At 41.0% G+C, this 15,310-nt stretch overlaps 1 protein-coding gene across 9 annotated transcripts in view; it reads left to right on the top strand.

Moving 5' to 3' along the window:
* The window catches only part of LOC131744719 (zinc finger protein 227), a 44,505-nt gene extending 32,124 nt beyond the window's left edge, over positions 1–12,381 (top strand). For 4 of the 9 annotated variants that reach the window (XM_067020157.1, XM_067020156.1, XM_067020158.1 and 1 more), the window contains 5 exons: positions 626–699; positions 3,186–3,247; positions 4,852–4,978; positions 5,900–6,022; positions 9,886–12,381. In XM_067020157.1, coding sequence (XP_066876258.1) covers positions 3,188–3,247; positions 4,852–4,978; positions 5,900–6,022; positions 9,886–11,948 — 2,373 coding nt within the window. In that variant the 5' untranslated portion in view covers positions 626–699; positions 3,186–3,187 and the 3' untranslated portion in view covers positions 11,949–12,381. Of the gene's footprint in view, positions 1–625; positions 700–3,185; positions 3,248–4,056; positions 4,150–4,851; positions 4,979–5,899; positions 6,023–9,885 lie in introns of those variants that run through there. The other 5 variants (XM_059044492.2, XM_067020155.1, XM_059044491.2 and 2 more) reach the window with 2 other exon arrangements.
* The last annotated feature ends 2,929 nt before the right edge of the window (positions 12,382–15,310 follow it).

Raw genomic sequence — 15,310 nt, 5'->3', positions numbered from 1 at the left:
CCTAATTGTCATTTTTATTAGGTAAATTTTCTTTCTGGGAGCTTTAAGGATTTTTGTTGTTGTTTTTAGTTATTTATTTATCCTTTGCTTCCTGAGTTTCACTGTCATTTGTTTAGGAGTATATGTATTTTTATTTATACTGTTCAGATTTTCTATATGTGAACTCAGCAGTTATCTCTTGAAATAAAACCTCTCTTGTAGTTGCTTCCATTCCCTTCTTACACTCCTATTAGACAAATGTGGGAACCTCTCAATCTATCTTCCATGTCTCTTGATTTTTATTTTGTCTCTTTTCTATGTGTTTTTCTTTATCTCCATGTACATAGGATGAAAGGCTTTTACCAATAAGCCTTTTCTGGCTTCAGTGAAATAAATTGACCCGAAATGATTCTTTTTTAGAAAACTAATACAAGTGTGAATAAAATATTATTAACTGGGTTACAAATTATTAAGTAAGGAGAAATTTTAAGTCAGAATCAGGGCTTTCAGAAAATACAGGTGACTTTCATATGAGAGCAATCATATACAAAATCCAGATGCCTTTCAGGTCTCTTTTGTTGGTACTGTTAGAAAAGACATTTGCAAATACAGTTTATGATGCAAAGGATCATCTGCTTTTTTGCAGCTGCAAGAAAAAGAGACTCCTGTATTTTTAGAACTTTCCATCTACTCCTTGAATCCTTGGAACAACTCTCTGAGGTGGGTATGGTTTACGAGGAGTGGCCAGGTTCATATCCTATCCTCATTGTGTAGATGACTGAGGAGAGGCACAGAGAGGTTTTTTCTAATACCCCTACATTACATGGATGTGTAGTATCTTTTGCAGGATTTAAACCTAGGACTTTGACTCCAGAACTCTTTTTTTTTTTCTTTTCTTTTTTTTAAACCCACATTGTTGTTACGTTGCCTTTCATTTCCTACCACCCCCAGGATCAGAAATCTTTTTTTTTCTTTAGGTTTTATTTTCATTATTCTTTTTTTTTGTTGAAGTATAGGTAATTTACAATGTTGTGTTAGTTTTAAGTGTACAGTAAAGTGATTCAGTTATATATATATATATATATATATATATATATACACATATATATACTTTTTCAGTTTCTTTTCCATCATAGGTTATTATAAAGTACTGGGTATAGTTCCCTGTGCTATACAGTAGGTCCTTGTTGTTTATCTGTTTTATATATAGTAGTGTCTATATGTTAATCCCAAACTCCAAATTTATTCCCCCTTCCTCCCCCCTCCCTTTTCCCCACCCACTATCCCCTTTGATAACCATGTTTGTTTTCTGTGTCTGTGAGTCTATTTCTGTTTTGTAAATAAGTTCATTTGTATCATTGTTTTCGATTCCACATATAAGTGATATTATATGGTATTTGTCTTTGTCTGGCTTACTTCACTTAGTATGATAATCTCTAAGTCAATCCATGTTGCTGAAAATGGCATTATTTCATTCTTTTTAATAGCTGAGTAATATTCCATTCCATACCACAACTTCTTTATTCATTCATCTGTCGATGGACATTTAGGTTGCTTCCATGTCTTAACTGTTGTAAATAGTGCTATGAACATTGGGGTGCATGTATCATTTAAAAAAAAATTTTATTGGAGTATAGTTGCTTTACAATGTTGTTAGTTTCTGCTGTACAGCAAAGTGAATCAGCCATACGTATACATATGTCCCCTCTTTTTTAGATTTCCTTCCCATTTAGGTCACCACAGGTCATTGAGTAGAGTTTCCTGGTGCTGTACAGTAGGTTCTCATTAGTTATCTCTTTTATACGTAATAGTGTATATGTGTCAACCCGAATCTCCCAATTCATCCCACCCCCCTCTTCCCCCCTTGGTATCCATAAGTTTGTTCTCAACATGTGTCTCTATTTCTGCTTTGCAAATAAGTTCATCTACCATTTTTCTAGATTCCACATAGAAGCGATACTATACAATATTTGTTTTTCTCTTTCTGACTTACTTCACTCTGTATGACAGTCTCTAGATTTATCCACATCTCTGCAAATGGCACTATTTCATTCTTTTTTATGGGAGAGTAATATTCCATTGTATACATGTACCACATCTTCTTTATCCATTCCTATGTTGATGGACATTTTTTTAAAAATATTTATTTATTTATTTGCTTGCATGGGGTGTTAGTTGCAGCAGGCAGGCTCCTTAGTTGTGGCTTGCCAGCTCCTTAGTTGCAGCACACAGGCTCCTTAGTTGCAGCACACAGGCTCCTTAGTTGCAGCACATGGGCTTCTTAGTTGTGGCATGCAAACTCTTAGTCATGGCATGCGTGTGGGATCTAGCTCCCTGACCAGGGATCGAACCTGGGCCCCCTGCATTGGGAGCACGGAGTCTTATCCACTGTGCCACCAGTGAAGTCCCATGTTTTATGTAATTTTTATTGGGCCATTTTTTCTTATTACAAAAATTACTTATGAGCATTGTGCATGTGTCTTTTTGAATTAGAGTTTTCTCTGGATATATGCCCAGGAGGAAGATTGCTGGATCCTATGGTAGCTCTATTTTTAGTTTTTTAAGGAACTTCCATGCTGTTGTCCATAGTGGCTGTACCAGTTTACACTGGCACCAACAGTGCAGGAGGGTTCCCTTTTCTCCATACTCTCTCCAGCATTTGTTAATCGTAGACTTTAATGATGGCCATTCTGACTGATGTGAGGTGATACCTCATTGTAGTTTTGATTTGCATTTCTCTAATCATTAGTGATGTTGAGCATCTCTTCGTGTGCCTTTTGGCCATCTGTATGTCTTCTTTGGAGATGCCTATTTAGGTCTTCTGCCCATTTTTTGATTGGGTTGTTTGCTCTTTTGGTATTAAGCTGTATGAGCTGTTGGTATATTTTGGAAATTAATCCCTTCAGTAACATAATTTGCAAATATCTTATTCCAGTCCATAGATTGTCTTTTCATTTTTTTAATGGTAGGATCAGAAGTCTTTATGGTAGGGCTACTGTGTTTGGCTGTGCTGGTTGTTCACTGTCCAGTGGCCACTGGCTGACAGTCCTGCTAGTAGCTGCAGTCTACTCCAAGCTCTGCTCCCCGAGCTGTATGTGAGCACCTCTGCCTGCGAGTATGAGTGCTCACATGTAATTTCTGCAAAGATCCACGTGGGCTTCTGACAGCCCTGGCCTGCATCTCGTGGCTTCTTTGTCCTTCCCCAGTTATGCCTTCTCAGGACTCTGACCTTCCCCGGAAGGAGTGGGAGAAAATGACCGAGTTTCAGGTAAGTAAGGCACGGCTTTCTGTCTCCTAAAGGATTTTATTTCTCAAAGATTGGACACACCTTTTTTCTCTTCCTTGGAAAGGTTAATGAACACGACACACCTTGAGTGCATGTTGTGTGCCAGACTGTGCATTTTGTTTGGTTTATTTTATCATCTTTAGTATTTCACAAAGCAATCTTTGAAAAATTGTGGAAATTTGGAATAGAGAAAGATAATTTACACTACTACCCTGTTTACAAACTACCTCTTTTCACTTTCTCATATTCCTTTTCCCTCAGGCATTCACAGCTATATATTTGCAATATTTGAATTGATGGGATGTACTTAGAAACATTAGGTAAAGGTTTAATATCTCTAATTCTTAATTAAAATTAGTAAAATAAAGTAAGACCCAAACGGAATATGAGTAAAAGAAAGAATAGGAGCGTCACAATAATGGAAAGTAAATTTATGAAGAAAATAATTTAATAACTAAATGTGTACAAACGTTAATAAAAGCTTTCTATTTATTTATTTCACTTAGATTGTTGAAGATTTTCTTAAGAAAAAAAAAAAAGGAATTATGTCTTATTTGGCCAGTCTAGAGGTTCAGGAACATTTGTACTCCCTCATATAAAAGGTGAATTGGGAAAACCTTTTGAGAGGGAAATCTGCCATTAAGCTTTCAAAAATTTTAAAGTGCAGTTTCTACTTCTTGGTTGAGATCTCTGTGAAAGTATCTTTACAGCAGATGATGATAAGTAAAAATCTGTAACTAATTGTGCTTTATTTGGATTGATTAAAGCTACATCATCAGTTCTAAGGAATACTATACTATGCAGTCACAACATGGAATGAAAGAGATTTTAATGATACTGCTTGCTCAAATTTATTGAACACTTCTTATGTGCCAGGCGCCATTGTAAGTGCTTTACATATGTTCACTCGTCTAATCCTTTCAAACACCTTGTGATTTAGACACCATTATAGAGAAGAGGAAATTAAGATAGTGAGAGGTAAAGGAATTTGCCCAGGGTCCTGTCATTAAAACCTTGAAATTTGGGGCTTCCCTGGTGGCGCAGTGGTTGAGAATCCGCCTGCCGATGCAGGGGTCACGGGTTCGTGCCCGGGTCCGGGAAGATCCCACATGCCGCGGAGCAACTAAGCCTGTGAGCCATGGCCGCTAGGCCTGCGCGTCTGGAGCCTGTGCTCCGCAACGGGAGAGGCCACAGCAGTGAGAGGCCCGCATACCGCAAAAAAAAAAAAAAAAAAAAAAAAAAAAAAACCTTGAAATTTGAACTCACCCTATGCCTTCACCAGCTGTGCGTGTGGCAGCAGGTGGATATGGCTTGTGCCTTGAAAGCACAGGTGAGGAGCTGTGTACCTGTCCTGGAGGGTTGCGGAAGGCCTGTGAACTTTGCGAATATTAAAAGCAGAGATAGAGTGGGACAGCGGGAAGGTGACATCACTGTCACTCAGAGGGGCAAGTGTTGGGACTGAAAACTGCCTGGAGTCCCTCCAAGTCAGTAACCATTTTCTGGGTTAATCTTCTTTATCCTTCTCGATGCTGCCCTTCTTCCAATGGAGGTTGTGAGATTGAGGTGACATGTGTTTGATGTCGTAGGAGGCAGTGACCTTCAAGGACGTGGCCGTGACCTTCACCGAGGAGGAGCTGGGGCTGCTGGATTCCGCCCAGAGGAAGCTGTACCAGGATGTGATGGTGGAGAACTTCCGGAACCTGGTCTCAGTGGGTGAGGACGGGCACTCTCTGACCCTGAACCTCAACTCTCTTGAGAGTGTCTGATTCTCAGTTGTTCAAAGCTTTGGACCTTGTGAAGTGATTCCCTGACCTTGAAGACACAAGTTTTTCCAATCCATAGGTTTTTCTGGTCCCTCTCTGCTCAGGCAAAATTCCATCCGGGGTGATTTTGCCTCCTTGGGGACATTTGGCAATGTCAGGAGACGGTTTTGATTGTCACAGCTGAGGGAGAGGTGCTGCTGGCATCTAGTGGCTGGCGGTGCTGTTAAATGTCCTACGATGCACAGGACCACCTCCCCCCACCACACAGAATTAGCCAGTCCAGAATATCAGTAGTGCCTCATCTGAGAAACCCTGTTTTAGATGAACTATAAACGGGCAGCTTAGCTTCTGTACTTTGTCTTTCAGATACTTTGGTGGATCATGGAGTCAACTTAGTTCATTGTACTGGCATTATTTTTTTTTTCAGTGAAATAGAATAAAATGGAATTAGAATAGAAACTGTCAGAGTTCCTTATCAAGACCCCCTCACATTGTAGCAAAAACTGTGACTGTTTGCAGTAAGTGGTATGAGAGTGTGAGAAATATGATAAAAACAGACTGGCTAAATCTAATTTTATCTATATATAGACATGAACTAGGTTGTGACCTTAATTTGTTTTTCTTTTTTTGATTGGAATAGAGTTGATTTACAATGTTGTGTTAGTTTCAGGTGTACAGCAAGATGATTCAATTATATATATATATGCTTTTTCAGATTCTTTTCTCGTATAGGTTGTTACAGAATATTGAGTATAGTTCCCTGAACTTACTTCTTATTACAGTTTGTGATCACTTGAGGGTTATAGAACTTGGACAAAGATCTATTTTAGCTGTGTGTTCATCTTAAATATATATATCTGCCTTTTCATAGGACATCTTCCCTTCAAGCCAGATATGGTATCCCAGTTGGAGACAGAAGAAAAGCTTTGGATGATGGAGAGAGAAACCCAAAGAAACGGGCATTCCAGTCAGAACCACAAAGCTATTACTTCAGGTACCAGCTAATCTGCTTCTCTCCACGTCCGTGACAACCGCTCGTGTCCACGTGCTGTCATCTCTTGGCTGGACTGTGACAGCTTCCTCCAAACTGGTCTCCGTGCTTCTGCCCTTGCACTCCTGTAACCTCTTCTCCACATGGTAGCCAGACTGGTTCTTTAGAAAGCAAGTAAGATCATACCATTCCTCCGTCCAAAACCCTCCCAAGGCCTCCCCTTTCACTCTGAGTCCTTACAGTGGACTGCAGGGCCCTACCTGATCTGGCCTCCTCACTGAGTTCCTCTTTGATCACCCATCCTTTTACCTTTTCTTAGATCATTCATGCCATCCTGGCCCCTTTGGAGTGTTCTCTTGTTTCCCAGCCTTCGACTAGCTCTCTGCCTCAGTGTAGAGGCCCCCAGCCACTCCCTTACTCAGGTCTTTACTCAAATTTCATCTCATCAGACAGACCTTGTGTGTCTGCCCCATTTACAGTTCCATCCTCTCTCCATTCTCCATGCCCTCACCCTGCCTTATTATTATTATTTTTGTGTGTGTGTGGTATGCGGACCTCTCACTGTCGTGGCCTCTCCCGTTGCGGAGCACAGGCTCTGGACACACAGGCTCGGCGGCCACGGCTCATGGGCCCAGCCGCTCCGCGGCATGTGGGATCCTCCCGGAACGGAACACGAACCCGTGTCCCCTGCATTGGCAGGCGGACTCTCAACCACTGCACCACCATGGAAGCCCACCCTGCCTTATTTTGTGTCTAAACACTGATAACCTCCTGACCTCGTAACTTGTCTTTATTTACTTGTTCATTATCCGTTTCCCCTTAAAAGTAGGAATTTGGGCAATTGTATTTCCTGTCTCTACCCGAAGCCTCTGATGAGCCTTCTGCATAGTAGATGCTCAGTACATAATTGTTGAATGAAGATATTACTTTAAAAATTATTATTCTTTTGAGTAAAAGTGAGGAAGCTCTCCTCACAGCTCCTCCTGACCTATGACCCCAGCCTTCTTCATCTGTGAAGACCACCTCATCCTCTGGATCCCCAGCCATTGTTTCACTTTTCTCCCCAGCCTTTCAAGGCCCTCGGTTCTCCTGCCTTCACTCAGATCCTCACTGTTTACTTCACTTTTTGACCTCCTCTTCCTTTCTCTCCCCTTCCTTCCCTTCTCTTTAATGTGCATATTCCTCAGTTCTACCCATTTAAAAACATTAGATATTCCTAGGGAATGTAAATGTATATACTCTCCCTCTGCCTGAAAAATGAAGGAGAGAAGCTTATCTGCAAACATGATAGATTAGGCCCTGAATTCTGAGAATGGTTAATGGATATAACCATCTGCTTTTGTCCATCTCCTTTCTCATGTCTACATGTTGCTTCATGTTTGATGCATTCAGGAGTATTAGTGGAAAGGGTCTCATTCTCTTTTTCTTTTTTTTAATTGAAGTGTAGATGATTTACAATGTTGTGTTAGTTTCACTGGGGTTCATTTTTATATGCAAACTGAACCTCAGGAATCATGATCCTACGCATTGTTACACTTCAGTTTTGTGTCATAGACCAAGTCTCTTTTTTAACAAATCTGGTAGCATTTTCTGCCACCCTTTCTCAAAGGTTTTTTTGACCTCTCCAGCAGCCGCATGTTTCAGGATTTTGCAACCATGCTCCGTGTACAAATACTACCTAAAATGTTCTTTATAGGTCACTGGAGTGTAAAACAAAGGACTTGTTTTTGTAGGGATTCTTTTTTTTTTTTTTTAATGTATTTATTTATTTTTGGCCGCATTGGGTCTTCATTGCTGTGCATGAGCTTCCTCTAGTTGTGAGCAGGGGCTACTCTTTGTTGCGGTGCGCAGGCTTATCATCATCGTAGCTTCTCCTGTTGCGGAGCACAGGCTTTAGACACGCGGGCTTCAGTAGTTGTGGCACATGGACTCAGTAGTTGTGGCTCACAGGCTCTAGAGCACAGGCTCAGTAGTTGTGGCACACAGGCTTAGTTGCTCTGTGGCATGTGCGATCTTCCCGGGCCAGGGCTCGAATCCATGTCCCCTGCATTGGCAGGTGGATTCTTAACCACTGCGCCACCAGGGAAGTCCCCCATCTCCTTTTTATACGGACCCTTGTGACTTCTTTGGGCTCATCTCAAGATCCTTAATTTAATCAAATCTGAAGTCCCTTTTGCTGTGTACATTAACATGTTTGCAGGTTCCAGGGATTAGGGCGTGGACATCTTTAGGATGTTCAGTTAGCCTACCGTACCCTGAAATGTGCACATACCTGTTGGGACTTGGTTCAGTTTATATCATTTGAATGTAACTTTCTATTTAAGCAAATTAATCATTCAGGACTTGGTACCCACTTTAAACATTTAAGCCAGTGGCTTCCATACGTTTTTAACTATGACCCTCAATAAGAAATATTTTACATCCCGACCAAGTATAAATATAACATATGTGCATATTTATGTGTATGTCTACAGCTGAAACAAGCATTTTATATAGTGTTACCCTTACTGCTTGTGATATGCTTTTCATGTTTTTATTTTTTTTCCACATAATTTCTTTTATTTTTATTTATTGTTTTAAATTTAATTTTTATTTTATATTGGGTATAGTTGATTTACAATGTTGTGTTAGTTTCATGTGTACAGCAAAGTGGTTCAGTTATACATTATACACATATCCATTCTTTTTCAGATTCTTTTCCCATATAGGTTATTACAGAATATTGAGGGGTTTTTTTCCCCCTCGTTGGCCGTACCACACAGATTGTGGGATCTTAGTTCCCCAACTAGGGATCGAACCTGGCCCTGGCAGTGAAAGTGCTGAGTTCTAATCACTGGACCACCGGGGAATTCCCACTTCTTTTTCTTTGAAATGTCACAATGTATGGAATGGATTTCACAGTTCACCAGTATATGCTAGCAATGTGAGAAATTCTGTTACAGTGGGGATGAAGCAATGAAGAAATCAAAGTGCTTGTTTTCCTCATGACTGTTACATCCTAGTCCATCTAAACGGGCAGGAAAAATTAGGAAGTATGTAGTAAATCAAATAATAAACGCCATGGGGGAAAAGAAAGCAGAGTAAGGCAGATGGGAAGAGTGGAAGGTGTGTTGGGGTGGGAGGAATTATTTCATACTGGGTGATAGGAAGGCCTCACCCAGTTGAGTGACATTTGAGCAGAGAGACCCGAAGGGAATGAGAGAAAAAGCAAGGTTCACAGCTTCCTGGGCAAAAGCTTTCCAAGCTGAACAGAACTCCCTCTCCTCCATTCAAGGTTGCCTTTGAGAATCTGCTCTCTTTCTTCTCCTCCCAAGTTCTTTCTCAGCTCTCCAAGGTTAGTTTTCCCTTTCCCCCTTCTTTTTACAGAGACCAGAATCACTCCCAGGCTTAGAACAATGAATGTTACTATCCCAACCGCTTACCAAATTTACTCGTAGAAGATCATTTCTACCAGGACCTAAAATACTGTTTAATGCCTACAGTCTGTGCTTTCCTAACCTAATTTAGTAGAAGCCAACTTGTCATAAGCCTGCTAAGGAACAGGTGATTAGGCTTTTAGTTGACGTTGCTGTAGGTTGGAAGGTGGGTTCTCTTTGTTGCCCTGCAGCCATCCGATTTCAAACCTACAGCTCTTCTATTAAACTATTAGACCAGTGGTTCTAAATGGGTCACATTTACAGAAGAGTCTCTTGACCCTGTTCTTCACTTCCACTTACACGAAAAAGCATAACAAAAGGGTAAGTGGTGTGGTATAGACATGACCCTTTCCCTGGTTTTTTAAGGCCTTATCCCTGAGTGTGAAATCCTGATGTTTCTGAACAAAGCATTTACTTGTCCTCACCTCTGAGTGTCGCTTTTTCTTTTAGGCAGCAAGAATTCCGATGAGGTGGAGACTCTTGGAAAAGTCGCATTAAAATACCTTTCACACGAAGAGCCGTCTTGCTGGCAAATCTGGAAACAGGTCACAAGTGACTCAACATGCTGTCTTCAGAGGAGGAGTTCCCATTTCCTACAAGGTGATTCTCTTCAGGTTTCTGAAAATGAGAACCATATGATGAACCACAAAGGCGATAATTCCAGTTACCTTGAAAATCAAGAATTTTTGACTTCGAGAACCCACGATTCCTGTGGGAATACGTATGTGAGTGAGTCAGGGAATCAGAGTAGAGGTAAGCAAACGAACGGGAAGAACAACCCACGTATATGTGAAGCCTTCATGAAGAGATCACCCCTGAGTGATCCTGTTAAAACTGACACAGAACAGAAACCCTGCGAAGGAGAGACACCATGTCCCTGTAGAGAGTGTGGGAAAAGCTTCAGTGATAGCAAAGTGCTCCCAATTCATCCGAGGGTTCGCCTGGGAGAGAAATGCTCCCATCTGCAAAGTCATCAAAGAATTCACCTGCGAGGGAAAGTCGATAAATGTCGTGAATCCGGCGACGGTTTCAATAGGAACTCCTTTCATCCCCGTCAATCTATTCACGTGGGAGAGAAGTCCTATAGGTGCGACAGTTGTGGCAAGGGATTCAGTAGCAGCACAGGCCTTATCATCCACTACAGGACACACACGGGGGAGAAGCCTTACAAATGTGAGGAGTGCGGTAAGTGCTTTAGCCAAAGTTCAAATTTTCAGTGCCATCAGAGAGTCCACACCGAAGAGAAACCGTACAAGTGCGATGAGTGCGGGAAGGGCTTCGGCTGGAGCGTTAACCTTCGTGTTCACCAGAGGGTCCACAGGGGTGAGAAACCCTATAAGTGTGAGGAGTGTGGGAAGGGCTTCACGCAGGCCGCGCATTATCACATACATCAGAGGGTCCACACTGGGGAGAAACCCTACAAATGCGATGTCTGTGGCAAGGGGTTCAGTCACAATTCCCCTTTGATATGCCACCGGAGGGTCCACACTGGAGAGAAACCGTACAGATGTGAGGCGTGCGGGAAGGGCTTCACCCGTAACACAGATCTTCACATCCACTTCCGTGTCCACACGGGAGAGAAACCCTACAAATGCAAGGAGTGCGGGAAGGGCTTCAGTCAGGCTTCCAATCTGCAAGTCCACCAGAACGTCCATACCGGGGAGAAACGATTCAAATGCGAGACGTGTGGGAAGGGCTTCAGTCAGTCGTCAAAGCTGCAGACCCACCAGAGAGTCCACACAGGGGAAAAGCCCTACAGATGCGACATGTGCGGTAAGGACTTCAGTTACAGTTCAAATCTTAAACTGCACCAAGTCATTCACACTGGAGAAAAACCGTATAAATGTGAGGAGTGTGGGAAGGGCTTCAGTTGGAGATCAAACCTTCACGCTCATCAGAGAGTCCACTCAGGAGAGAAACCCTACAAATGTGAGGCGTGTGATAAGAGCTTCAGTCAGGCCATAGATTTCCGGGTCCATCAGAGAGTCCACACGGGCGAGAAACCCTACAAGTGTGGTGTCTGTGGGAAGGGCTTCAGCCAGTCCTCTGGTCTTCAGTCCCATCAGAGGGTCCACACTGGGGAGAAGCCCTACAGATGCGACGTGTGTGGAAAGGGTTTTCGTTACAGTTCACAGTTTATATACCACCAGAGGGGCCACACTGGTGAAAAGCCTTACAAATGTGAGGAGTGTGGGAAAGCCTTTGGGCGGAGCCTGAATCTTCGCCATCATCAGAGGGTCCACACAGGAGAGAAACCGCACAAGTGTGAGGAGTGTGGGAAGGCCTTCAGCCTCCCCTCCAATCTTAGAGTCCATCTGAGTGTTCACACTCGGGAGAAACTGTTTAAATGTGAGGAGTGTGGAAAGGGCTTCAGTCAGAGTTCTCGGCTTCAAGCCCACCAGAGGGTCCACACAGGAGAAAAACCATACAAGTGCGCCATATGTGGTAAGGACTTCAGTCACCGTTCACGGCTTACATACCATCAGAAAGTCCACACTGGCAAGAGTCTTTAAAAGTGAGAAGTCTGTTAATGACTTCAGTCAGGAGGCACATCTTCAAGGTTTTGGAGAGTCCATGCTGCTGATAAACTCTATGAAGAATTGAGAGTGGAAAGGGATTCTTTCAGGTGGAATCTTCCCAGCAAATCCGTTAAAATGGTGACATAGAACCATACATAGCAACGGGAGAAATAGGTTGTAACCCTCTTGGTAAGATCCATTTGATACAAATGATCTCTCAAAGTGAATATATGCCTAAAGACAGTGTGTGAGAAGGATATTTGCCATATACTAACTAGTTTTTTTTTGAGGGGGGACATCAAGGAGGGCTTTGGGGTTATTTTTCCATCCACTTCCATTTTATTCTTGTTTACAGTGACCATTATTTTTACTAAAGCTGTAAAACTATGAAAAATGAAATGAATAAAATTACTAAAAATTTCCTGTAGCCAAGAATTTGTAAAATGATTGCTTTATTTCATATGATATATTGGATTAAAATTAAGGAATAGATCCCCAGAGATGAACCTTTGATCTTCAGAAGTAAATACGTATCTGCCACAGATGTATATAAAGGAATGTTCATTGCATTATTATTTATAATAGCAAACAAATAATCAGTTGGGTTGCCAAAGTATTTTATCCAGTACTTATCCAGTGCAAATTGTTGCTATGGATGTTGGAAGATGTCCAGAATACATTAACCTGGAAAAACAAAGCATGGGACTTTTGTGTGATCTCATTAAAAAAGAAAAAAAAAAAAAGGTATTTATTTTTACTTATCTCTAAATGATGGGATTTTGCTTGACATAAATTTTTACATTTCTTTAAACTTCTTGTTTTGAAATAATTTAAAACTTTCCAAATATTGTAAAAATTATATAAAATCTCTCATTACCCTGTACTCAGATTCACCAGTTAACATGTTTGAGTCATTATTCTCTTAATGTATATGAATGTGTATATATGCACACACGTTGACATATGCTTTTTTTTTGACCATGAGTATGTTCCAGACCTCTTAGCCTTTGCATCTGAATACTTAAGTAATACTGTAAGAACAAGGATATTTACTTACATATCTACAGCACAAATATAGCATTCAGGAAAATTGAATATTGATACATAACATCTAACCTCCAGACCTTATTCAAATTTTAGCAGTTGTCTCTCTCTCTTTCTCTCCCTCTCCCCCTCCTCCCTCCCTCTCTCCTTTATTTTTTTGGTAGGTGACAGAATTAAAATCAACTTATCAACAAATCTTCAAAGAAAGGTCTATATTTGCCTTTCACATAATTTGATTATTCACCATATGAATATCCAGTTGTTCCTATACCAGTTACTGAACATTTCCCTTATTCCCCACTACCTTGCAGTGCCACTTTTGAAGAAAATCAGTAATCTGTATATGACTAGATGGATGTCTTGACTCTCAATTCCCTTTGATTGGTCTACTTTTCAGTAGTTTTACCAATGCCACACTGCGTCAGTTACCATAGCTTTGCAACGAGTCTTGATATTTGGTAGAAAACATTTTCTCATCTTGCTCTCTTTTTAGATGTCTTGGCAGCTTCCAGTTAGGGTAATAGGAGATACAAACAGAACCACCCATGAAGTATGCTTTCCAAAAAAAAAATAAACCTGAATCAAATTGAACCTCCAATTCTAACCACTGGTACACAGGAAATACATATGGAGAAATATTTGTGACAACATGAATAAAACTGTAGGGCATATGCTAAATGAAATGAAAGAAAAATAATGCATAGTGTCAGTTATATGTGGAATCTAAGGGGAAAAAAGGTCAAACTTAGAAACATTTAGTGTGATGGTGGTGGTTGCCTGTGGAATGGGGAGAGGTTGGTTATAAAAAGGGTACAGACTTTCAGCTTTAAGATGAACAAGGTCTGAGGAGCTAATCTATGGTGACTACAGTTGATGATGCAGTATTGTATAGTTGAAATTTGCTAAGAGAGTAGATATTAAACATTCTCACTCCTCTCCCCCCAAAAGAGTTAGCTATGTGAAGTGATGAATGTGTTAATTAATTCACTTGTGGGAGTCCTTTCACAATGTATATGTATATCAATTCATCACATATACTTTAAATATATTACAATTTTACTTGTCAATTATACCTCATAAAGCTGAAAAAAGTTGAATTTGTTACCGTTATCTGAGCAGGATACCCCACTTAACGCACCTACTTTTTGAATAATCGTGGCTCATTGATTTAGACCATCCTGAAGAAAAATAAAACATTCTATTGTATTTATTTTCCTGTTGTATTTATGGTGATTTTATTTATTATGGTAATTTTACAGATTGAAGGTTTGTGGCAAACCTGTGTCAAGCAAGTCTACTGGTGCCATTTTTCCAACAGCATTTTTATATTAAGTTGTGTACATTATTGTTTAACATAATGTAATTGCACACTTAGATTACATTATAGTGTAAACATAACTCTTTTTATTTTTTTGCGGTACACCGGTCTCTCACTGCTGTGGCCTCTCCCGTAGCGGAGCACAGGTTCCGGACGCGCAGGCTCAGCGGCCATGGCTCACGGGCCTAGCCACTCTGCGGCATGTGGAATCTTACCAGACCGGGGCACGAACCCGTGTCCCCTGCATCAGCAGGCGGACTCTCAACCACTGCGCCACCAGGGAAGCCCTAAACATAACATATGCAGTGGGAAACTAAAAAGTTCATACAACTCAGTTTATTTCAATATTTGTTTTATTGCAATGGTCTGGAATCTAACACCAAATATCTCCGAGGTATGCCTGTATTCTAGACTTTTCTTTTTCAAAGTACAGTATTTTCTTCACTTCTTGCTAATGCATCTTCTTTCGTTTGCCGGAAAACTCCAGATTTCAAAATGAGCAATTAAAACCAACAAAAGTGGGAAAGTCGTTATTTATTTTGTGGCTTGATCAAAGGTTACTTTAACTTCTCGTGAGTCTTTAGCATCTTGGAATGAATAGCTCATGCCAGGTAAACATTGTCAGGGGTCTACATGCATCCAGGCACAAGGAGAGTAAAGAAGGCAATAAACCGTGTTTGAGATCCTCTCTTCGCCTTTCTTTGCTATACAGCCACATTTACTTTTCAGTCGCATTGATTAGTAATGTAATTAAAACAACAACAGAAAAAAACCCTCCAGAGGTAAGGAAGGAAGGAAAAGAGAAAGATCAAGCGCTAATAGCGCCTCCAAACTGACTGAACTGAACCGGCTTATATTTCAAAACAAAACAAAGCAAACGAAAAATAACGTGGCATTACTTTGCCAAGGATTCTGGGGAGTGTAGTCCAGCAGCGCCGGGTAGTCAGAGCCACTTCCGCTCTCGAAGGGAGGAGGTGTAGCCCTTGTTCCGCTG

This window comes from Kogia breviceps, chromosome 18, assembly GCF_026419965.1.
Source record: "Kogia breviceps isolate mKogBre1 chromosome 18, mKogBre1 haplotype 1, whole genome shotgun sequence".
NCBI lineage: Eukaryota > Metazoa > Chordata > Mammalia > Artiodactyla > Physeteridae > Kogia > Kogia breviceps.
The sequence above is the reverse complement of the archived record's forward strand: the minus strand, read 5'-3'. Positions and strand labels throughout refer to the sequence as shown.